This window comes from Zingiber officinale, chromosome 7B (assembly GCF_018446385.1).
Source record: "Zingiber officinale cultivar Zhangliang chromosome 7B, Zo_v1.1, whole genome shotgun sequence".
Taxonomy (NCBI): Eukaryota; Viridiplantae; Streptophyta; class Magnoliopsida; order Zingiberales; family Zingiberaceae; genus Zingiber; species Zingiber officinale.
The window spans coordinates 6,510,107-6,535,261 of NC_055999.1; the positions used below are offsets into that span (position 1 = coordinate 6,510,107).

At 43.9% G+C, this 25,155-nt stretch overlaps 3 protein-coding genes across 6 annotated transcripts; all 3 read left to right on the top strand.

Annotated features, from left to right (window-relative positions):
- Nucleotides 1–1,692: 1,692 nt before the first annotated feature.
- On the top strand, nt 1,693–18,985 carry LOC122005193 (GDSL esterase/lipase At1g28590-like). Its single transcript, XM_042560139.1, has 5 exons — nt 1,693–2,078; nt 2,158–2,358; nt 17,100–17,248; nt 17,452–17,728; nt 18,586–18,985. Exons 1-5 carry the CDS (start codon nt 1,832–1,834, stop codon nt 18,834–18,836), a joined length of 1,125 nt encoding a protein of 374 aa, XP_042416073.1. The 5' UTR covers nt 1,693–1,831; the 3' UTR covers nt 18,837–18,985.
- Nucleotides 18,986–19,100: 115 nt separating this feature from the next.
- LOC122005192 (putative pectinesterase/pectinesterase inhibitor 28) lies at nt 19,101–21,347 on the top strand. Its single transcript, XM_042560138.1, has 2 exons — nt 19,101–20,373; nt 20,450–21,347. The coding sequence occupies exons 1-2, from the start codon at nt 19,395–19,397 to the stop codon at nt 21,148–21,150; spliced, it is 1,680 nt and encodes a 559-aa protein (XP_042416072.1). The 5' UTR covers nt 19,101–19,394; the 3' UTR covers nt 21,151–21,347.
- A 459-nt stretch (nt 21,348–21,806) lies between these two features.
- On the top strand, nt 21,807–25,155 carry LOC122005194 (probable galacturonosyltransferase-like 7). 4 transcript variants are annotated; one of them, XR_006118345.1, is made up of 3 exons: nt 21,807–23,407; nt 23,811–23,925; nt 24,101–24,643. XR_006118345.1 is itself a non-coding variant. In XM_042560142.1 (2 exons), the coding sequence occupies exon 1, from the start codon at nt 22,291–22,293 to the stop codon at nt 23,374–23,376; it is 1,086 nt and encodes a 361-aa protein (XP_042416076.1). In that variant the 5' UTR covers nt 21,807–22,290; the 3' UTR covers nt 23,377–23,407; nt 25,137–25,155. The 4 variants fall into 4 exon arrangements, 2 of the variants coding, with proteins under 2 accessions (XP_042416076.1, XP_042416074.1); XR_006118346.1 differs by having other exon boundaries at nt 23,821–23,925; XM_042560142.1 differs by lacking the exons at nt 23,811–23,925; nt 24,101–24,643 and adding an exon at nt 25,137–25,155.

Consider the following 25,155-nt stretch of genomic DNA (forward strand, 5'->3'; position numbering starts at 1 on the left):
ATATCCTACTACTAAGATTCAAGTTTTAAATTTCTTAATTATATTGATGGTCAAACCTGGCCCAAGGAGTGAAGCACGTTTTTCTTGATTATGAAGGACATTAAAATAGACAATTTTGTTCCATTTCACTTTTATTTTTATCTATATAAGTACACCATTAAGGAATTATCAAAACAAGAATGGAGTCTAAAGGTATCTTTTTAGAGATTTATTTGCAAGTGTGAAGGGCAATTCCAAACTTTGAATGCGCCCATTAAAAAAATGTCGACTAATCATAAACATAAATAAATTCAGATGTTTATGAGGCACGTTTTTCTTTATTATGATTTAAGAATCTCATACACGTCACGTTTAAATAGATATATAATTTTAATTTTGATCCCTTTCTTTTTTATTTTTATCTATATAGGTACACCATTAAGAAATTATCAAAACAAGTAGGAAGGCTAAAGATATCTTTTTAGAGATTTATTTCAATTATTTGCAAGTATGATGCGAGTCAAAGAGACGTTTATTTTTCTTATGGCATTATTATTAACAATAAAGAAAAATAAATAATAATAATAACAACAACGCTTGAAGCCAAAAGATATAGTTTTTACTGAAATATCAGATAGAGAACGGTTGGAGAGCTGTTTTCTATGAGACGTTCCTCATTCAACTTCCTCTTTCATTCAGACTTTTAGCACTACATAATGAAATCAATTTTAAATTAAATAAGCTTTTTATAAAGATTTAAAGAAATAGTTGGCAAAAATTAAGAAAATAAAGTCAAATGTTTAATCAAACTAAAGTGCTTTTAGTTTAGGGTTACTGAGACTAATTGTAGCATAAGATGAAATTTATCATCCACCGGCCGGTTTCTTATGATTAGTCCCATGATTATCTATGATAAGATAAATTGAAAAATTATAATTAGCTAATATGAGAAAGGAGTTTTTTCTCGATTTTATCAAGATTTGAACCCTTATCTTATTATAGTAAAAAAAAAATCTCAGTTAGTTTCATTGACTATCTCTAGGATGACGAATCTAGTTCCACCGAAGTTTCCTATCACCCACAAGAGTAAATCGAGAAGTACACGCGGTGATCAGCTCAGAAGCCCAGTATCTTTTGGTTACACTCTCATTTAGAAAAAAAATTCCTATACATATACTGTAATTGACGTTCGAACTGCGGATACCTATGTGACAACTTGAATGTCCTATCGTGATATCATAGCCCCGAGACTTGTCTTATTATAGGAAAAAAATGATTAACCAAGCTGGGTAACGTCGAGCCTGGGGTGACCGACCCGATCCCACGAAAATTTTCCATCAACCACCAGAATAAATTGGGAAGCGCTTGCAGTAGACAACCCAAGAGCTCAACATCCTTTAATTATGTGCATCATATGGAGAAATTTTTTTTATAAATTTATCATAGTTGAGATTCAAATCACGAGTACTTAAATGACAATTTAAATATTTTATCATTGTACCATAAGTGACATTCTTTTATTATAGAAAGATGTCATGGAAGGAGGTCTGATCGTCGTATATCCACCGTCGTATATCCACCGTCTGATTTGTAACTATAATATATTTTGGGCCATCCACGATTCGGTATGTTCAATATTTTTTTTAGAAAAAAATCATTTAAATTTGTCTTTTTTAAGAAAAAAGCCTCCAAATCCTTGAATAGATCTAAAGTCTAAAGTGAGTTGTGAACGAGGAGACCAGTTGTTGTCGTCGCTGCCTCCACTCGCTTCACCTTTGTTGAATAGAGTTTCCGTTTCTCAGCGTCGATTTTGTCGCCTTTGGGCTCGCATCCTCCCGAGGCGGCAAGGCCGATGGCATTCGTCGCGCCGCCTCCTTCGCCCTTCCTCGCCGTCGCCCTTCTCATTCTCGGCGGCCTCACCACTGGCGAAGGATGCTTCTCCGCCATCTTCTGCTTCGGCGACTCCATCACCGATACCGGCAACGCCGTTCTCCTCGGTGGAGTGGGCGGTCCCGGTGGCGTCTCGCCGTATGGACGTACCTTCTTCGGCCGCCCCACTGGCCGCTACACCGACGGCCGCGTCATCCTCGACTTCATTGGTCGGTTTCGGGACCGTTGATAATCTGGTTTGGGCAATAGAAAGAACCGATGCGAGTGTCCTTGATTCGATTGGTGCAGCGCAGGGATTTGGGTTGCCGCTGGTCCGGCCGTACCTTGAGGGAGGGGATTTTCGCAAGGGGGCTAATTTTGCGGTTGCGGGAGCCACGGCGCTCGACCTTGACTTTTTCAGTGCGAAGGAGATTGATGCTTCGTGGACTCGCAAGTCGTTGCGCGTGCAGATTGAGGAGTTCAAACAATTGCTGCCTTCGCTATCCTCTGGTAAGCCTGCGCCTTTTTATTTCTTCTATTTGTTCCCTTAAACTTTGTAGAAAAAGGTACTTGATTTTTTGGATTAGTAATGATTCTTCTTGTGGTAGGAGCCCCTTATTTCCTTTTCATCAAAAAGTTACTACAATTTACAGCAGCTGCTACGGCTGTAGCTTGTAGGTTGTAGCAGCTACAACAATGTTAAAGCGATTTTGACTAAGAGCATCCACAATGCTCTAATGTTATAACACTCATCATCTCATCAAAAGACATGAGACCCACTACCACATATTCGTTATAATAACACCCTTCTTTCATCCACATCCCTTTTAATGTTAATACTCATTATTCATGGGCCCCACCGTCTGCTCAGTCATCTTAAAATTATATAATATTAAATAAATATACTTTAAATATGTTTTAAAATATTTAAATTGTTATTATTATTTTTAATAATAATCTTATGTTTAAAAATATAATTTTATTATTTTTCAAAAATAATATTATTTTTTTAAATATATTTATTAAATAAAATAGATGTTTGTGAGAAAACGAAATTATAATGTTAGGAAAACGAAATTATAAAGTTGGAAAAACAAAATTACAACTGAACACCTAAAATTATAAAGTTGGGAAAATAAAATTACAACTGAGCGGCTAAAATTACAAAGTTGGTAAAACAAAATTTATTTTAAATTACCATGTAATTATGAAATTGAAATGCAACAATAACTTAAATAAACTATACTATTATGTCATTAAAAATAATATATGAAATATTAATTCACGGATTGTTGTTGTATTGCCCCTAGATATGCTCAACTAAGTCAGTGCGAAGTTGGTGATGAACTTGAGTGTCATGTAGCTTAGAATTTGTTCGAAGATAATCCTGAAATCCTCGGTTTGTGCCATGGATAGGTTGTGCGGGTTCGTCACCTTCTTCGTTGTACCAATTTGTCACGTGACCTCCCTCATCCTCAACAATCATATTATGCAAAATAATGCATGCTAACATGATTTGTTTTAACTTTTTCCTATACCAATACCGAGCTGGACCTCTGACAATGGCCCATCGAGATTGGAGCACCCCAAATGCCCGTTCAACATCTTTTCTTGTAGACTCCTGTCTTTCCTTAAACAACTTCCTCTTGGGATTCTCTGGGCAAGGAAAAGCCTTAACAAAAGTAGCCCACTCGGGATATATTCCATCTGTTAGATAATAACCCTTCGTATATGCAGTGTCGTTCACCGTGAAATTAATCTCCGGCATATTTCCTTGCAAGACGTTGTTGAATATGGGAGATTCATATAACACGTTGATATCGTTACATGAACCGACGACCCCAAAAATGTATGTCATATCCACAAGTCATGAGACGCGACCGCTTCAAGTACGATTATTGGTGACCCATGTCCCCTTGTAAATTGACCTTTCCAAGCAACTGGACAATTTTTCCATTTCCAGTGCATACAATCAAGGCTACCTAACATGCCAGGAAAGTCATGTCTCTCATCATGCATTTGAAGAAGACGTTGAACATCATCAGCATTTGGCCTTCTCAAGTACCTATCACCAAATATTTTAACAACGTATTCACAGAACTTGAAAAGACACCTGATGGCAGTTGATTCACCCATACGTAGGTACTCGTCAAGATGATCGGCGGGGACTCCGTAAGCCAGTTGACGAATTGCAGCGGTGCATTTTTGTAGTGGTGACAACCCTTTTCTCCGTACAGCATCGTCCCTTTGTTGAAAAAATGCTGAATGATTCTCTAATGCATTCACTATGCGGAGGAATAACTCTCTTCGCATTCGAAATCGTCTTCGAAATATTTCATCGTGATACACCGGGGATGCAGAGAAATAATCATTGACGAGTCTCTCATGCCCGGCTTCACAATTTCTTTGGACGAACCTGTTAGGGCCAAAAGTAGCTAGAGGGGGGGGTGAATAGCTCGTCGCGTGCTCGTTGCTCGGTGTTGCTTGTTTCTTCAAGAATGCGCAGCGGAAAATACATAAACAAACACAAACACGCTAACACTAGGAGTTTACTTGGTATCCACCTCCAACGGAGATGACTAATCCAAGGATCCACACCACGCACGCACCCTCCACTATGAAAACACTCCTTTTCGGTAACTACCGAGGGCGGAGAAGCCCTACAAGACTCTCAGTACAAGAAGAAGAAGGGGTAGTAAAGAATAAGCAAAAGCTTACAAGAAATGCAAGAAAACCCTAGCTTCTTCTTCTTCTCGTTGTGCCTCTTGACTTGGATGAACCTCCAAGAACCTTCAAGAACCGGCGAGGAGCTTAGAGAGAGAGCTGTGATGAATCTGGAATGAATCGGTGAAGTTCTCCTGAAGAAATCGCACGCCAATGCCTATAAACGACGCTAACGGTCGAATCCCAATCGATTGATTGCTCGATCGATTGGGAGGCTTGGATCGATCCACGGATCGATCCGAGCGCCCGCTCTGGAAAACTTCGGATCGATCCACCGGATCGATCCAACACTTATCGCGCGAAGCGGCGCCCCAATCGATCCACCGATCGATTGGGACCTCGATCGATCCACGGATCGATCCGGAGAGGTTCTGTTCGTGGGGACTCACCGGATCGATCGGTGGATCGATCCAGATCTTCCGGATCGATCCACCGATCGATCCAAACTCGCCGGATCAATCCACGGATCAATCCAAACTCTTTGGATCAATCCACGGATCGATCCAAACCTTGGTTTTGCCCAAAACCAAGCCCAAAGCCCCTAAACCAACATCTAGTCAACCACGACTGTTGGTACATAAGACCCAGCATCCGGTCACCCTTGTGCTAGGACTCTCTCACCAAGTGTCCGGTCAATCCTTGACCCACTTGGACTTTTCTTCTTGCCAAGATTTACACTCAAGACCTACTTGGACTTTTCTTCCTCGTGCAAGTATCCGGCCAACCTTCGACCTACTGACTCTCACTGACGTCCGTCAACCTCGACCCATCCGGATTTCTCTGCCCGCTTCACTCACCGGACTTTCCCAACTGCCTAGATTCACTCACTAGGTCTTTCACGGCTTCACTCACCAGATTTTTCTCCCGCCTAGCTTCACTCACTAGGACTTCCCAATCGCCTAGCTTCACTCACTAGGTCTTTCACCGGCTTCACTCACCGGATTTTCCTCCCGCCTAACATCCCAGTTAGGACTTCCTAGCATCCGGTCATCCTTGACCTACTCGACTCTTCTTCAATCAATATCTTATCGTCAAACATCTAAACCCAAACCAAAACTCAGCTTGGTCAACCAGGCCAACCTAGGGATGTCAGCACCAACAATCTCCCCTTTGATGTTTGACAATACCACAATAACACTTACAATGCCACATGTAAGTTAAGCTAATCTCATAGCCTCATTCTTCATGCCACTAGGTAATGAAAGCATAAGTTAAGCTTTCATTCTCCCCAAGAGGAAACTCCCTCTTAGATAATGAAAGTCTAACTTACTCCCTTCCGCCCTTCATTCTCCCCTATTGGCACACATCAACCTATGCCCCTCTTTGGGCACACTTCAACAAATCCATTTGTTGAAAACTCTCCCCTGAAGAGTTGCTCATCATTGTTCACAACTTCACTCGTCGTGAACAACACGATAATGAAGGTCCCATACCCTTCATTTATCCTTAACTTCTTCCTTAATGTAGACAAATACCCAACTTTGAGCATTTTCTAACATCTTGAGTTCCCACTTGAAATAATGAGGATATCCACTCCCCATTTCAAGTTCAAAAGCTCGTCCATGAGCATTTTCTTTAAAGAAGGTTAACCACCTTCCAAGGTTCATGAAAAATAATTTTCATGCCTTTAAAGAGTCCCTACCCCTAAAGACATGGTGGTAACTTCATTGCACCAACAATGACTTGGAATCCCTAAACCTTTAGGAAACCCAGATTTAGAAGTTTTGAGGTTCAAATGTTCAAAATTTGAAACAAACCTCAACCTAAACTTCAATGAAGTCTTCCTTAACCATTCCATCCTTGTTTTCAACACGAAAACACCCTTTTATGTATACAAATGTATTTTAAGGGTTTGAATGGTTACATAGACTAACCATGGTTCAAAGATGTTGAAAGCCTTCCCACCAAAATCAGCAACTTGGATCGATTGAGTTGGGATCCAATCGATTGAACCAACCGAATCGATCCACCGATCGATTCGATGTGTGGATCGATCCATCGATCAATCCAACCCTCTGAGGAGATTTACCTTCCGAATCGATCCACGGATCGATTCAGAACTCCAATCGATCCATGGATCGATCGAGTTCTGATAGTTGCTGAAATTCCATTTCAGTCAACTTCAGAAACCCCTAGAAAATTCTACAAAAATCTAAAAATCATGAAATTTCGTGTAGACATTATTTAGGGCATACTTAATCATGGAAAAATAGCTTTCTATGAAAATACTTTATATTTTCAAAGATTGACACAAACTTGAAAACTTGCAAAAACTTTAGCGTTTTCTTCAAGTTTGTGTCTAACTATTCAATGGTGATTACTATCAAAAGATAGCCTTCACCAAAGTTTTCCAAAAACATTTTAAAAACATTTTCAAAACCAATATCCCAACATGTTCCTTGGGCATAATGCACATGACTTGTACATTAGCTTTCCCAATGATGGGAAAACACATAACTATGTGTTTTGATGAACTTAAAACTCAAAAGAATGTACTAAATCAACATCTTGAGTTTTGTTCATCATCCTAACATCTCACTTGTATCTAATGTGCACTGAAACACATACAAGTCATCTTATAGGTCTTTGCGAGATGTAAGATTTTGGTTTTGCCCTATTCTAGGGATCATGCATATCTATCTAGGCATTTTGAGAGGTAGACATCCACAAAGGATGTTACTTGTTGATTTACTTGTTAAACAAATGTCACTTGTTTATTCCACTTGTTGTAAACAAATGCCACTTGTTTAACTAATGTCATATGTCCTTAATTTTTAAGGAAATAAACATAATGCATGATAATGTTATGGCATACATCAAAATAAAATAGCTTTCAAAAGAAAGATTCCTATAACTACATGATGTATGTATGACATGACATGGTATTTTTGTATTTTTCATGATAAGTCATGAATGCAAAATACAAATAAGATAAAATATGATGTCATGACATATTATGAGCAAACAATCATGGCAAGGTTTAGCATAAATAAAATATACCTAGATTACCTATCTAAGTATCGTTAATCTTAGCTAATCCTAAAACTTAAACCCTAGATTGCCCAAAGTGCTTCAAGAGAGTGCCAAAACCTAAATGGGCATTTCTAATTCTCTTGATTAATTTATGCCAATTGAAATTAAGCTTATCCTCAAATGTTGGCATATTCCATTTTTCCTCAAGAGTAATCACATAAATCAAGGCCCGGAGTGCCTTAAAATTTATAAGAGAATACCAAAATCCCAACTTGGTATTTCTCTAGGTTTTCCCAATTTATGCCTTTTAAGATAAAATCAATTTTCCACCATTAGGCACATTTTACTCTTTCAAGGAGTAAATAATAATTCCATTTCATTTTCAAAGGTTAACAAAAACCTTGAAAATGCTCCTTGAGTGTCAATTTCCTCAAAGTTGGGTTAACTACCCTTCTAATCGGAGTTGACACTCTCTAACCCATCTATGGGTAGAAGATGCTCCTAGAACCCAACACCTATTGGTGCTCCTTGGATGCTCTAGGTACTCACTAGGATAACTTCCCTGATACCTTCCTAGTAACCTTGAGTCTTAGAAGCCTTGGTCACATTTTCTAGGTCAACTCTAGGATAGCCTCTCTTGTGACCTTGTGACTTTCTTAGACTTCTTAGAAGTCTTAGTCGTTGCAAAGATACTTCTAGGATATCTTCCCTTGTATCTTGGACTTGACCTCTAGACTTAGGGTTTGTTCCATAGCTATATGGAACCCCATGATAACTAGCACATCCTTTTAGCTTTGGGTTTGTATCCCAAACCCCATGACCATTGGATGACCTTTGGCTCCTGGACTCAGGCTATGCTCATTTTGCCTAATAAGATATTTTCCATCCTTCTTAGGGTCTTTCCATTTTATCAAGTCTTGACCTCAAGACTTGATTTTCCATCACTAAGTCCTTAGTTTTGGTTTTCCATTAAGTCCATGAGCATTTTTGTTTCTAGGCTCATAGCTACAATCCTTAGAGTTCTTGCCTATACTTTTACCTACATTCCTAGCCTTAGTGTAGTAGTTTTGGCATGTAGGCCACATGCTTTTCCTTAAAGCCCTCATGCTTCCTATTCTTATGGTAAATCGCATTAAAATGATAAAAATTAGAACTATCATGCTTTTACCATAATGTAAAGGGTAGGCTCGATAAATGTTACCTTCTTCTTTACCTTGGAGGCTCCCCTTGACTAATGCCTCATTGAGCCTTGACCATCTTCTTCCCTTGGGGCATTGACTGTAATGCCCTTTCGTTGCAAGAAAACACACAATGTGCTCCTTGCTCCTTTGTTCCGGATGGTCTCCTTGGCTTCTCCTTGCCTTTGTGCCACTTTGTCCTTCTTCTCGCCAAGTTGGACACTTTCTCAGTAGTGCCCACTTTCCCTACACTCAAAACATATTATATGATTTTTATTTTAATTGAAACATTTATACCTTAGGATGGCACTTGCTCCTCCATTTGCTATTTCTTGAATTTCGAGGTGGCACCATCTTCTTCTTCTTCACTTGACCCGAATAGGCTTCTCCTTCTTCTTGATCCGGTCACCAAGGATCGCTCCCCTCAATCCTGAGGTGGAGGCTTCATCATCTTGAACACGAAACAAGAGTATGCCCCTCCTTGTTCCCTTCGCAGATTCCCTTGAGGATGAAGCTCGATATCCTCTTCTGAAGCGAGTAACCGATGGTGTCCTCGTATTCCTCGTTTTGTTCTTGCTCAAAGAGTCACCCTTTTCTTCATAGAATCGAAAGGATCTTTTTAAGATACACTTGATTCATCCCCTCCTCTCACGTGCACACCGATCCTACACTTCGTTCCTGTTCACCTTTGATCTCACAGGCTCCGCTCCGCTCACTTCACGGGCTCCACTTTGCTCTTCTTGAGCTCCATGCCTCTTAGCTCTTGGAGCCTTGAAGCCTTCCATTAGAGCAAACCATTGCTCTATCTCCATCATAAGAAAATTTTCGATTCTTGATTTCCAAGAATCGAAACTCGTAAGTGTATGGTGGAGCCACCCTTGTATCCAAGCCCATCTTGGAATTGCATCTTGAAGTTGAGCTTGATAAAGTCTTGAACTTAAGAATTTGCTCCAACTTCTTCACCCTCTAGTTTTTCTTGATATGCTTGACCCTTCCATGATGATTCCGTGAAGAGCTCGCCTCGATACCACTTGTTAGGGCCAAAAGTAGCTAGAGGGGGTGAATAGCTCGTCACAATCTCGCTTTTTGTTGCTTGTTTCTTCAAGAACGCGGAAAATACATAAACAAACACAAACACGCTAACACTAAGAGTTTACTTGGTATCCACCTCCAACGGAGATGACTAATCCAAGGATCCACACCACGCACGCACCTCCACTATGAAAACACTCCTTTCGGTAACTACCGAGGGCGGAGAAGCCCTACAAGACTCTCAAGACAAGAAGAAGGGTAGTAAAGAATAAGCAAAAGCTTACAAGAAATGCAAGAAAACCCTAGCTTCTTCTTCTTCCGTTGCAACTCTCTTGACTTGGATGAACCTCCAAGAACCTTCAAGAACCGGCGGTGAGGAGCTTAGAGTGTTGGGGAGGAGCTGTGATGAATCTGGAATGAATCGGTGAAGTTCTCTGAAGAAATCGACGCCAACAGCTATAAACGACGCTAACGGTCGAATCCCAATCGATCGATCGCTCGTGAAATCGAGGCTTGATCGATCCACGGATCGATCCAGCGCCTTCGCTCGAAAACCTTCCGATCGATCCACGGATCGATCCAACACTTATCGCGTGAAGCAAGTCCCAATCGATCCACCGATCGATTGACTCTCGATCGATCCACGGATCGATCCAGAGGTTCTCCGTGGGGACTCACCGGATCGATCGGTGGATCGATCCAGATCTTCCGGATCGATCCACCGATCGATCCAAACTTCCTTGGATCAATCCACGGATCAATCGAAACCGCTGGATCAATCCACGATCAATCCAAACCTTGGATCAATCCACGGATCGATCCAAACCTTGGTTTTGCCCAAAACCAAGCCCAAAGCCCCTAAACCAACATCTAGTCAACCACGACTTGTTGTACATAAGACCTAGCATCCGGTCACCCTTTGCTAGACTCTCTCACCAAGTGTCCGGTCAATCCTTTGACCCACTTGGACTTTTCTCTTCTTGCCAAGTATCCGGTCACTCCCTAAGACCTACTTGGACTTTTCTTCCTCGTGCAAGTATCCGGCCAACCTTCGACCTACTGACTCTCACTGCACGTCTGGGTCAACCTCGACCCATCTCGGATTTCTCGCCTCGGCTTCACTCACCGGACTTTCCCAATGCCTAGATTCACTCACTAGGTCTTTCACCTGGCTTCACTCACCAGGATTTTTCTCCTGCCTAGCTTCACTCACTAGGACTTCCCAATTGCCTAGCTTCACTCACTAGGTCTTTCACCTGGCTTCACTCACCAGGATTTTCCTCCTGCCTAACATCCCAGTTAGGACTTCCCAGTCAAGTATCCGGTCATCCTTGACCTACTTGACTCTTCTTCAATCAATATCTTATTGTCAAACATCTAAACCCAAACCAAGACTCAGCTTGGTCAACCAGGTCAACCTTGACCTGAGGGATGTTGCACCAACAGAACCTTCTTCTGCGCGTGTCCCTCCTCTGATATGCTTCCATAAGTTGTTGGTGTTGTTGAAGAACCAATAACATCTTCGCTTGTCGAACTGGAACTTGAGCTAGAGCTGCCGGTAGAATGAGACATTTTTGGAGGAAACATGTTTTAGTATATGTGTTTGAGAAATGGTATGATAGTCTATATATATTGTTTTTGTCATGCAACGGCTAGTTTACAACGGCTAGTTTCCAACGGCTAGTTTCCAACGGCTAGTTGTAACAGCTAGTTTCCAACGGCTAGTTGTAACAGCTAGTTTCCAACGACTTGTTTATAACGACTATTTTACAAAATTAAAAGGCATTAAAAATTACATTAATCAAAATGAGAAATACAATAATTAAAAATTACAATCACTCGAAATTATAATAATACTAGAAAATGGATGTTAAGTAAACAATTTAGATATTCCATCTCGACCTAATATCCTTGCATTGGCATTCATGTATGATAAGCTGCTCTTTTGTTATCTGCGAGGTGTCTTTGTTCAATATTTCGTACTCCTTCAACTTCAAGCGACTATTCTTAGCTTCAGATTTGGACAATGCAGCTTTTGCCTTAATCTCCTCTACTTCGAGTTGTTTTTGTTTCAAATCGACTTCGGACTTCTTCACGTTTGTGTACTCAGTGAACTTTGTGATAATATTGTTGTAGTTTACTATCAGATCCTCCATGGTCGATTTTACTTTGTCTTTTCCCTTTCTTTTTGCTGCCTTTTGCCCCATTGGACGAGTATCTTCATAATTCAGGTCTATACTCACATCTTGGTTGGAGGAGGTGTTGCTTGCTCCCGACTCTGAGGTCCTCGTCTTCTTTGTGGCCACAAAGTGATCAGCGGACCGTGGAGTAAACATTGGACGGTCTTTGACAATTCTCCACACATGTTCGAGATTGAATGCAACACCATTGTTTTCGGATAGATATTTTTCGTACGCAAACCTCAATATATATTCATCACTGTGACCACTTCGATATGAACTATAAATACTATTGTAATTTGCGTTGAATCGATATACCTTCTTTTGGATTGTATTGTGCCAATGTGACCGTATAACATTTGCACTTTTGGTGTTTGAACCTAGGGGAAGATTCTCATTGTAGTAGCTTGCAACCCGTCCCAAAAAAGCATCCGCCTTTTGATCATTGCCGATTATTGGATCATCACTGATAGTGACAAAACTTCTCACTAAGACCTCGTCTTCAACCTTTGTCCAACTTGAACGCTTTCTTGTACCCTCAGTATTTGAAACCGCCTTTTCTAAATTGACCACCTTAATTGGGGATTCACGGTCGGAAAGTTGAGTCTCCAGGACAAAAGTCGGAGTTGCAGGTTCATTCGACATTGAAGGAGTGAAAGACATACCAGTTGTGTGCGGGGTACCATATCCATGAACAACCGACGGTGTGAAATACAGATGGCTCATGTTTTGCCAATATTCGGCTGGAAGCGGTTGATATGGACCTCGAGGGGCATAATTCAGATGATTCATAGAATTTCCAAAACCTTGGAAATTTTGAAGATTTTGTGGAGGAAACGACATATTGGGAAATGGATATGGGTATTGATAATTTGGTGGAATTTGTGGATTTTGGGAAGATGAATATTCTTGCGAGTTGTTTGTAGAATTCAAGAAATTTGTAAAAAATGCCCTATTATTTTCATCCATTTCGGATAGAAAATAAGATGGTAAGAACTTGAAAAAAATAGATGGGGAAAGAATTTAGAGAGTAGAATTGAAAGAGTAGTGAGTTGGAATGAAAATATGTGTGCATATTGATGGTTATTTATAGAAGAAATTTCGAACTAGCCGTTAAAAAATAACCGTTAAATAACTAGCCGTTATTTAATTTTTAATTTAAAACTTTACCTTTAAAAAAAAACTTGAACGTTTTAAATAACTAGCCGTTTTTTTAAAAAAGCTTGAACGTTTTAAATAAGTAGCCGTTATTTTAAAAAAACTTTAAATAACAATCTGTTATTAAAAAAAACAACAAAGTTTACACATGGGGTGGGCCCGCCGTGGCCCACCCTTGAATGTTTGAACGCGTTCAAAAACTTGAACGCGTTCAAGTGTTTTAACGCTGCGTTGGCATCTACAACGCGGCGTTAAATGCATAGTAGCGTTATAACGCGGCATTAACGTCGCGTTGCAGATGCTCTAAATTGGTAAAAAAAAATTGATATAAACAATGCTTCTTCTAGTGTAATTTTGATTAAATTGGAATAATTTGACTATGATTATACTTGCCACAACTTGCTCCACATAGTAGCAGCTCATAGTTGCTACAAGTGTCTTAAGAACGATTTTGAAGTTGGAGTGATTTTAATTAAATTTAAGCAATCTTGACCGAGCTGGGAAGGAATATTTTGATATAACAATGTTATATGATGCGGCGATAAGGAGGGGCCCATCTTGCAGGGGGTTAGTTGCCATGATGGAGGTCAAAGTTAGGGCGGTCAAAGTTAGGGCGGTCAACGTTCAGGTATCATATGACTAAACGGATGATAATCGTATTGGCCGGTTGAGCGATCAGGCCCTGACCGGGAGGAGAAGATTCCGGTCTGACCCCACCTTTGACTCAGGGAGGTGTGTCAAACAGCCCACGCTCAATGGAGTGTTGTTGGACGCCAAAAGGAGGAGACGATATGTAGAATCCTGGCCGAACAACTACACTGCTCGGCCCAGCAACAAGACTCGACACAGGCGCAGCAGAGTTCCGGCCGAGCGGACGCAGCATAAGCGCAGTGAAGTTCTGGCCGAGCGGCTAACCCGCTTGCCTAGCAATGGACCCACTGTGTTATCTCTCGACATCCTTTTGGGAGTTAGTGTCGCTGACACCAGACATGGTCGACAAGAAGATCGTACGACGAAAGCTTCCACTGTCACATCAGAGATATGCTCGGCTTGTTAAAGTATTGTGTCAGAGATACTTTACTGACAAGTCTTTTCAGAGGAAACTTCGAGAAGCGTGCTCGCATGGGGAAGCGTGCACGTGCGCTACAAGAACTCTATATAAAGAGGGGGAGTCCAAGCATCGGCAGAGATACGAGATATACACTATTTCCGCTACAGTGTTCCTTCTTGTTGCTCCACCTTCTACATCATCGCCGGTGACTGACTTGAGCGTAGGAGGGCCAACGCTGGGGATCCCTTCCCTGGCAATGCACTGACGTCATCTATTTTGCAAGGCGGAGCGGAGTCTAAGGCGGTTAATGGGACCTCCACATCCCCAGCTTTCCTTCTCATCGACTTTCGGACAGGATCATATCGGCGTCGTTTGTCGGAACTTAACCTGCATCCGAATTGAGAAGATGAAGGGCGCTGAACGACTCATTACCGTGACGCTCACCAAGGAGGAGCTTGACATGCTCGTGCGAGCTCGACATAGTCGTGCAAGCCCGAGCGGCGAAGATGGTCGAGCAGCAGCAACTTGTGGATGTCATATTTTTGACCGGCCAACATTGAAGTTGCATTGAGGTGTTCGATCGACTCTTATACTTTTTTAGTAGACTCTGACTCGCCACTTCGAGATGCCAGTCGGACGGGAAGTCTGACCGTTCGGGAAGGCGCACAAAAAAGAAATACTCCCTCCAGTGCTTGTTGGAGGTTGACATTTTATCGAAGAAAACTAAGCTCATTCGGGCTTAGAAAAGTCCCCGGCTCGGACAATTTGGGATAATAAAAATAATGAAAAAGCCGGGGAGTGAGAGGAATGACGTGCAGGCGGAATAGAACCACCACCCCGTACAACAACCGAAAGGAGTTCAGTACTAGTTGATGAAGAGAGATGCGAAAATATTTACATACGGCAGGAAAGAAGGGTGGATTGGAAACCGCAGGCTGGCGGTAAACTGATCCCTAAAGAAACAAAGACAGCCGGGGCGGAGCATTTGGTCGATCGGAAGGAGAAGGAAGAAGAACTTTGTAATCGGAAGAAAACTCATAGGCGGTTGTTAGGCTTTCAGCATCGCCGGCGTCAAACCTGAACTCAGTAGAGGTGTACCAAGGCCCATGGATGGCGACGGGAGGCTGTGAAGAACTCACTATTGCAAAAAGCAAGGAAGGCAGCGAAAAGATGCGATTGGAGGGAATGAGAGCTTACTGGAATGTCGCCGGAGGAGCAGGAGAGAAAGAATATCGCTGAGAAACGAAGGCGGAGTATCGCCAAAGAGCTCGAAGACAGAAATGTGCAAAAGGAGAAGGTGGCGAGCACGTGTTTATAAACCCCAGGGGCCGGTCAATCGAGGTCGTCCGATCTATGATCGCGGAGACCTAGGTAGAAATCTGGCCGTTGAATTCAAAGCGCCAAAAGTCACATCACCAGAGGATATTCGCTTGTCACGTCAAGCATGCAACGGTAGCAAGAGGGACACGTAACGCTTGGCCACGAGATAACATTTAATGAAAGCAATTAAGAGGCATGGAGGTGCGCTCAGCTATAATGAGCAGGGATTTGCACGATCTCCCAGAAATATGGATGACGTAAACCCAGATCGCGCCCACCCAAGGAAGCGCAAGAGAAGGTATCGAGGATGGATCTTGCTTGTGCTGATCGGCATAAGGAAGTAGACGTATCGCCGAACGACAGTCTTCAACAAGTCGATCGGCAAAGAAACTTGCTAACACATTCGCTCAGTTACAAGGGAGCGGTCACATAGCCGACCGTCGGGCTACATCGGTCCGATCAAAAGCTAAAGGGTGTCATAAGCCGATTCGGTGAAAAGCGTCATTGACAATTTGTCCAATCAGTCGGACTTGCAACTTCCTTCGACTAGACTTGAGGGAGAGACATGTAATGCAGCGATAAAGAAGGGCCCACCCTGCAGGGGTTAGTTGCCACGATGGAGGTCAAAATTAGGGCGGACAACGTTCAGATATCATATGGTCAAACGGATGATAATTGTATTGGCCGGTCGGGCGATCAGGCCCCCAATCGAGAGGATAAGGTTCTGGTCTGACCCCACCTTTGACTCGGGGAGGTGTGTCAAACAACCGACGCTCAATGGGGTGTTGTTGGACGCCAAAAGGAGGAGATGATATGTAGAATCCTGGCCAAACAGCTACCCCGCTCGGCTAGCAATAGGACTCGACACAGGCGCAGCGGAGTTCCAGTCGAGTGGACGTGGCATAAGCGCAGCGAAGTTCTGGCCGAGCGGCTAACCCGCTCGTCCTAACAACGGATCCAGGGAGTTAATGTCGCTAACACCAGGCATGGTCGACAAGAAGATCGTACGACAGAAGCTTCCACTGTCATATCAGAGATATGCTCGGCTTTTTAAGGTATTGTGTCAGAGACACTTTACTGACAAGTTTTTTCAAGGAAAACTTCGAGAAGCGTGCTCGCTTGGGGAAACATGCACGCGTGCTACAGGAACTCTATATAAAGGGGGAGTCCAAGCATCGGTGGAGGTACACGATATACACTATTTGCGTTACAGTGTTCCTTCTTGTTGCTCCGTCTTCTACATCATCGCTAGTGACTGACTTGAGCATCGGAAGACCAACGTTAGAGACCTCTTCCCTGGCTCAGCACTGATGTCATCTGTTTTGTAGGGCGGAGCGGAGTCTACGGGCGGTTAGCGGGACCTCTACATCCCCAGTTTTTCATCTCATCGACTTTCGGACAGGATCATTATATTTAGTAATATTGCCTGAGTTATAGACCAAAAAGAAAAGGTTGAGCTGCTTTACTTTAGCTAACCCAAAAAATCAGTTGTCCTTTGCTTGAGAATTTTCATTTTATTGTCTAATAGATTTTTGTTTATCAATGTCTCGCTTATGTGCCAAAGAACCTGATTGAATAGGTTTTGCATGTTGGCTATATTAATTAGTAACTGTAATTTTTTTATTTTATATCTAGATCCTAAAGAATTACTGAATACTTCATTGATTCTGATGGGAGAGATTGGTGGGAATGACTACAACCATCCATTCTTCCAAGGCAACAAGGCTGATGATATAAGAACCTTCGCTCCTAGTGTGATTAGTGCAATTGGTTCTGCCATCAGTGTGAGTCATTTGCTATTGAACTATCAGTAATCTTTGTGCATCATAATTTTGAGTATAATTGGATGTTTTTACTCTAGCATTATTAACAAGATCTGTTACTGCCTCTGGTTCCTCTATCTTCCTTTTCAGAGCATATATTTGTTGGATTCTTGCTTAAAGAAGACAAAATGAACTAGGTCTCTATATATTCCCTCTTTGGACAGGATTTAATAGAATTTGGGGCAAAGACATTCTTAGTTCCTGGAAATTTTCCAATTGGATGTGTTCCAGCATATCTAGATGTGTTTGAAAGCAATAATGCTGAGGAATATGACTCAGGAACAGGGTGTATTAAGTGGTTGAATGAGTTCTCTGAGTACCACAATCACCTACTTCTGGAAGAGTTGGAACGGCTTCGAAAGCTTCACCCACATGTTACCATCATCTATGCAGATTACTACAGTGCAACTATAAGCTTCTTCCATGCCCCCCAACTTTTTGGTGTGTATTTCTTTTACATTGTTTTTTTGGCAAAGTTCTTATACTAAGTTTAGATTCAAGTTTCTTCCATGTACCCCAACTGAGGTTTACTTGCAATTTTAGTTCAGCAGCCATTACTTTTCATTGTTTAGTTTCAATCTCACCTCAATTACAATGGAGTCAGTTTGTTACCTAATTCATTTAAAGGGGCAGTCCGATACATGAAACTCCCACCATGTGGGGTCCCGAGAAAAGATCCATTCAGTCTTACTCTGCTTTTTGCTAAAGACTGTTTCCAGGATTCTAACCCATGATCTTTTGATCACAAAACAATAACTTTATCGTCATGCGCCAAGGCATCCCTTCTTGTTTACCTAATTAATTTGATTCAGAATAATACTTATCTTTGGTTGTAACATCGGAAAAGAGTTTTTGAAACTTGATAGGCTAATTTACGCCATGCATCCTACTCAGATGACCAGTAAACCCAATGCTTTAGCCAGATCAGTGTAGAAACCAAATTCAACAGCTAATTCTTCCAAAACGACTTCAAATGGAGCACTTATTGTAGTTAATTGCTCTTTTTTTTCCTCGTGGCATCCTACACTATTTTGTTCTGTAATTATAGTTGTAGATAACTAATGAGCACATATCACACACAAACAATGGCATAGATCAGTGAAAGTTGACTTTAAGAATCTCTATCATAGTTGCGATCCAAAAAGAATTGTACTGAGATGCCTGTTATCTTTTATCTATTGCAGGAGTCAATTTGTAACAAACTAGGTGATGAATTATTTGTCCAAATATTTATCCACTTGCTATTCTATTATGTAGTTTGATGGAATCCTGATATAGTGAGGTAATTCTGAGTGCAGGATTTAAGGCAACACTGCATGCATGTTGCGGAAACGATGGCCGATATAATGTCAGCCGAACTGTTCAGTGTGGTCACAAGGAGGCAAAGGTCTGCAGCGATCCATCAGCTTTCATTTCCTGGGATGGAATTCACCTAACTGAGGCAGCTTATGGCACAATAGCAGAGAGTTTATTAGAAGGTCCGCATGCCAATCCTCCATTGTTGGGAGCATGTCCAGCCACTCAACGAAGTGAAACTTATGACTTCTAGCGAATTTGGTCTAGGGATAGTTCATCCAATCCCAAATTCCCTGATGCAAGACTGGTATAAGCTCATTTAATTTCGAAACATCTTTGCGACCTATTTTTGCTGCATTGCCTTGTTGTTGGTAGCTCCATTGATATATTTTTGAGAACTCTTTATTATCTGTATAAAAGAAATTGATGGATATGTGGCAGTCTACTAACAAAAAACCGAGGAGAACTCTTCAGTAATGACAACTTGCTTCATATCTCGACAAGGCGTTGACCAAGGACGCCGAGCTTGCCGCGGCCTCGAGCTCTTTCGTATGGTACAGAATACAAATTGCTTCCTAATTCTGTCTCTTCATCCACCTATTTTGGTCTCAATGGCTCTCCCGTTTTGTTGCATGCACGCCCATGAAGTGCCTTCGTCCCTCCAATATATAATGCTTCGACACACTCGTCCAAATCATCCTGCCATCGGGGTCTCGTTACCATCTCCAAATAAGTTCCCCCTTCCAATATCCAATAATAATCTCTCTTGCTTGGAAGGGGACGAAGAATAAGTCTTGGTTGATAATCAATCATGGGGAACGGCGGCGTTCTAGTTGTCTCAGCGGTCGTGCTCGTGGCCGTCGTTGCCACCGTCGGCGTCGTCACCGTCTCCAACAACCGTGGAGACGATACGTCTGAGGCACAAGTGACGAAGCTGTCCACCTCGCAGAAGAACATCCAGCAATTCTGCCTGCCGACCGACTACCAGCAGACTTGCGAGACCACGCTCTCCTCTGTCGCCGGTAACAACACGGACCCTAAGAACCTCGTCAACTTGGTCTTCAATGTCACCATCAACCACATCAAGGAGGCCTTCAAGCACTCCACCACGCTTCAGGAGGCCGCAAAGGACCCGCGCACCTCTGAGGCCCTCGAGAACTGCCGCGAGCTCCTCGACTACGCCGTCGACGACCTCCACAGCTCCGTCGACCGCCTCGATGACTTCTCGTTGGAAAAGATCGGCAAGTTCATCGACGACCTCAGGGTGTGGATTAGCGCCAGCATCACGTACCAGGAGACGTGCCTCGACGGGTTCGAGGAAGCCGACACGGACGCCGCGGCATCCATGCGCAAGGCGCTCAACAGCTCCGCCGAGCTCAGCAGCAACGTTCTCGCCATCGTCACCAACATCGGGGACGCACTCGACAAGCTCAACCTCGGTGGCTTGAGCCGCAAGCTCCTCGAAGTCGATAATGAGTTCCCATCGTGGGTCTCTGGCGGCAAGCGAAGGCTCCTTCAGATGAGCCCGGCCGAACTGAAGCCTGCTATCACAGTGGCCCAGGACGGCTCCGGCGATGTCAAGACCATCGGCGAGGCCTTGCTACGCGCTCCCAAGAACAGCCTCAAGAACGTCGTTATCTACATCAAGGAAGGCGTGTACGATGAGCAGGTCCAGGTCAACCGGAGCCATACCAACATAATGATGGTCGGCGACGGGCAAAGCAAGACCAAGATCACCGGCGGCCTCAACTTCGTTGATGGTGTGGCCACCTTCAAAACTTCCACCGTCGGTAAGCTTAATTTTACATTATCTACCCAACCCAATCCATGCTTAATTAATACAATGCGAGTTACCGATCGACGCAGCTGTGGTTGGAAATGGATTCATCGCCAAGGACCTGTGGATCGATAACTCAGCAGGGGCAGCGAAGCACCAGGCTGTGGCGCTCCGAGTGCAGTCGGACAAGTCGGTGTTCTACAACGTCCGGCTCGACGGGTACCAGGACACGCTGTACGTGCACACCCACCGACAGTTCTACCGCGAATGCACAATCACCGGCACCATTGACTTCATCTTCGGCGACTCTGCCTCCATCTTCCAGAACTGCCTCATCTTGGCCCGGAAGCCTTTGGACAACCAGCAGAACATCGTGACCGCGCAAGGGCGTAAGGACCGGCGATCCACCGGCGCCATCATCCTCCACAACTGCACCATCAGTGCTGACCCCGAATACTACCCCTTACGCAACAAGCTTCCCACCTTCCTGGGCCGCCCGTGGAAGGAATACTCCAGGACCTTCGTGATGCAATCGCAGTTGGACGACTTGATCAATCCCAAGGGGTGGTTGCCGTGGCTCGGCGACTTCGGCCTCAACACTTGCTTCTACGCTGAGATCGACAACCGCGGCCCTGGCGCCGACAAGAGCCAGAGGGTGACGTGGAAGGGAGTGAAGACCGTTGACCTTGACCACGCCCAGAAGTTCACCGTCCAACGATTCTTCTCAGGCAATGCCTGGCTGCCGCAGACCGGCGTGCCCTTCATCCCCGGCCTGCTCCCGCCCTCATGATCCCCCAATTAATTGATGATGCACGCTCAATGCCCTACAGAGATTTGTTAGTACCATCGACGACCTTCTCGCAAGAAATTGCCTCGTCGATGAAGATCATAGGAACGTTTTTTTTCCATCAGTGGGAAATGCTCCCCGTCAGTGAAATTTTACATTTTTGACATATAGGAACGTTTTTTTTTCCTCCATCAGTGAGACTGTTTCCCATGGCAAATACCATCACCGACGGGCTTCTTGTGCTCGCCGTCGGTGAAACATTCTTATTTAATCAACATTTTGTGTACTAGATAATGTTAAATATTACTTATATATTTTTTTAAAAAACTCAGATTTAAATTGTCTCTAACATAAAAAAGGATAATGTTTGATCGTTTTAAAATGCAAGAATGTTTTTTTTTAATTGCTGCTCCTTTTTAATGTGATAAATTTATTAATTGACCCTTTCAGTTTAGTAAATTGGAATTTAGAAGAGAAATTTTCTTCTGGATAACGGATCTCAAAATACTGACGGTTAGGATGAACTTCGATGTCCTCGATTTAGCCACGGGCCGGTTAATTATTTTTTGGAATTTTAAGAGAGGTATTTTTGTTTTTTTCCCCTCATCTCTCGTTTGACGAACCAATGGAATTGTTATATTTTATGGTGGTTTGCGGTTCGCCATCTCAACCACAGCCCCGTTGCCGCTGCGCTGGCAGAGCAAGAAAGGGACAAGACGATCGAGATAGGGAGAGAGGAGCGGCCGGGGAGGAGGATGGAGAATGGACTCCAGGCAGAGCTTCCTTCGCTTCCTTGTCGTCGATGAATTCTTCGCCTTCGCTTCTAGGGTTTAGCGGGCTTTTCTCCGCTGGCGATTGCTCCAAGACCAAGCTCGAACCCTCGTCGTTTGCGATCGGTAGCGGAGTCGGCTCCCCTCTTGTCGATTGCGAGCGGTAGCGGAGTCGGCCCTCCTCTGTTTCGCACTGGCGGGAATCAAAGGCGCCGTCGCCTTCCTCCTCTTGTCGGCGCTTGCGCACCTCGTTGATATCTTCGATTTCAAGACTAGGAGTCGGCGTCGGCGGAAGGGTTGGGGAGGCGGAAGCCGCCGGAGTGGAGGAATCCTTCGGTGGGTCGTCCGCCTTTCCGGATTGTGCTCCGCCGCCATGGTAATGGTGTTGTTATCCCCCTCCTTCCAGTCCTCCCCTCCAGCCGAGGCCATTCGGTCCTCCCATTATCTACGGTTTCCTGGCGGCGGGTACAATCACCAGCTAGCCGCCGCCTCTAGCGAGACCAAAGGTTTCGCCTTCCGGCAAGCGCCCCGGTTTTACAATGCCGCCGACTGTGAACCCCCGTCTGCTAACGGCAGCTCCGTCTGCGATTCCTCGCTTGTCCATGTCGCAATCACCCTCGACGAGGAGTACCTGCGGGGCTCGATCGCGGCGGTTCACTCTGTGCTGATGCACGCCCAGTGCCCAGAGAGCGTCTTTTTCCATTTCTTGGTTTCGGAGCTGGGCATGGAGTCGGTGGTGCGCTCGGCCTTCCCAGGCCTCCGCTTCAAGGCGTATTACTTCGATCCAGACCGTGTCCGATGGATGATTTCGACGTCGGTGCGGCAGGCCCTGGATCAGCCACTCAACTACGCACGCAACTATCTGGCGGAAATTCTCGAGCTGTGCGTGAGCCGAGTGATCTACCTAGACTCCGACCTAGTGGTGATGGATGACATCGCCAAGCTGTGGCGGAAAGGGTTGGGATCGAAGGCCGTTGGGGCGCCAGAGTACTGCCACGCCAACTTCACCAAGTACTTCACCGACCGGTTCTGGTCCAACAGGCGCCTGGCAGCCACATTTGCGGGGCGCCGGCCTTGTTACTTCAACACTGGAGTGATGGTGCTTGACCTTGTCCGATGGCGGCGCGCGGGGTACACTCGACGGATAGAACGGTGGATGGAGGTACAGAAGAGGGGCGCAGCGCCCGGCGGAGCAGGGCGAATCTATGAGTTGGGGTCTCTTCCGCCCTTCCTTCTTGTATTTGCAGGGCAAGTAGCCCCCATCGAGCACAGGTGGAACCAGCACGGGCTCGGCGGGGACAACGTGAACGGTAGCTGTCGGGATCTCCACCCAGGGCCGGTGAGCCTCCTTCACTGGAGCGGCAAGGGCAAGCCTTGGGTGCGGCTCGACTCAAACCAGCCCTGCCCGCTCGACCACATCTGGGCGCCCTACGACCTCTACGGTTTTGCTGCCAAATGACCATTGCACAGCTTCTGCCCTGCCGCATCTGGTACTAAGCTCTCTCCCTTGCTCGCCCCTCTATTTTTCACCGTAAATCCTCATCTCAAAGCACTTCCATTTTCATCTTTCTCCATTATTTTTTGGTTCTCTCTTAGACATCGTCTGATTCTTACTCTCTCTGGGTTTAGTCATGTATAACTTGAAGTTTTTTTTTTCCTTATTCGTTGCTCTCCACCATTTTGGTGCGAGGCGATCTTTCATTTTGACTACTGCTTTGCTGAATAAAATAGAGACGGATAATTCATTCTGCTGCATATATATATATTGTAATGTTACGCATTTTACCTATTGCTTTTGTCGATGCTTACGATTTTGATGCCTAAAAGAATCGACTTTGTGATTCAGATTCAGATGAACAATAGCTGATTAACATTGTATATCCATTTTTTGAGTTTTCCGAAGATTGAAGGGGAACATCCTGTGAAGTGCCTCCAAAGAGCACTGTTTTCAGGCCCATCGCTCTCTCTCTCTCGCAGCCTGCCTCTTCCCAACTGCCTTTTTAATAAGGTTAGAGTTTGCAAAGGGCCATGGATCAGCCAATGGGGGAATCACATACTTTCCTTTTTGTCAGAGCATTTATTCAGCCTTTTACTCGTTATCTTTTTTCAATCTCTTGTGGGTTGTCGGTGGATGATGGCAGTAACTTTCCATACAATTTTCCCTTTGCTTTTCGTTTCTGCAGTGCCAACCGCCATCTTTCCATCGATGCCTGCAGAGCAGAAAAGACAGTTTAGTAGAAGAGTTGGAGATGAATACCATACCCTTGGATTAACTTTCCCAAATCCATTTTATATCCTGCCTTGATTGGTTAGGCTTGGTTTATGTGGATTTTATTCTCTCATCTCTGTATCTGAGGAGAAGATTAGCATCTTTCTCGGAGATTGGAGACTCGAGCTCGTCCGGGGAGAAGAAGTCCATAGATTCCCTCACTGTAGGTGATTTGATAGATGAGGTTGCTAGGCTGGCTGTGTCACTCTCGAAGCGGCAAAGCATCTCCCCCATGGACTGGTAGCCCCACTCCTCTTGTTCTTAATGCCACGGAAGTCATCAGCGTTGAGCAGTATCTGGGGACCCATAGCCTGTTTGATCACCATCGAATACGATATGAGAATGTTCTTCTATATGCAAATTAAGGTGCCCTTGGGTTTAAGGGTCTTATCTGATAGACGTGCTTTTGTTTTTGGTTTCTTGGTATGATAAAAATGGTCTTAATCATTTACTAGAATACTTATTCATAAATCGTCCTCGACGTTAAATGACATTATTATTATTATGGCATGCCAAACGATGGCAACATGGTTCGCTCGGCAAATAAATCCTTTAACTTATCAATCAGTGTTCTTTGTAACATAACTTTACATTGCTTTGATGGTCCCTTTTTTCTCCACCGGCTCTGCGGCTCGGGCTCCGTTTTGAAAGTTGGATCCGATCTCTCTGTTGGTGTTACTGTGCTAGAAATGAAGCTCATCGTAAACTGCCGCCAAGAAATTACTGCTGTGGCACTAACGTCAGACGATTAATGCCAATAATTCCACGCCGTAACAATTACAAGGTCCAAGTTATAAGAGAAGAAGGTAGGAAGATGAGAAGATAAACGAGAGAGTAAGGTAAGGGCATTTTGATTTCATTCGTGATTGTTTTTCCGACGGTAAGATTTTTTTGCGGAAAAAAAAAAATCGTTGATGAAAGTTACTCCGTTTGCGTTTTGCCGTCGTCAGGTGAAACCTTGACTAACTC

Excerpts from the sequence above, each read along its gene's own strand:
- LOC122005193 (XM_042560139.1), top strand. The coding sequence starts at position 1,832 with ATGGCATTCGTCGCGCCGCCTCCTTCGCCCTTCCTCGCCGTCGCCCTT. Across the intron at positions 2,359-17,099 it reads GCTGCCTTCGCTATCCTCTG|ATCCTAAAGAATTACTGAAT; the intron begins GTAAGCCTGCGC and ends TTTTATATCTAG. Across the intron at positions 17,249-17,451 it reads CAATTGGTTCTGCCATCAGT|GATTTAATAGAATTTGGGGC; the intron begins GTGAGTCATTTG and ends CTCTTTGGACAG.
- LOC122005192 (XM_042560138.1), top strand. The coding sequence starts at position 19,395 with ATGGGGAACGGCGGCGTTCTAGTTGTCTCAGCGGTCGTGCTCGTGGCC. Across the intron at positions 20,374-20,449 it reads CTTCAAAACTTCCACCGTCG|CTGTGGTTGGAAATGGATTC; the intron begins GTAAGCTTAATT and ends CGATCGACGCAG.
- LOC122005194 (XM_042560142.1), top strand. The coding sequence starts at position 22,291 with ATGGTAATGGTGTTGTTATCCCCCTCCTTCCAGTCCTCCCCTCCAGCC.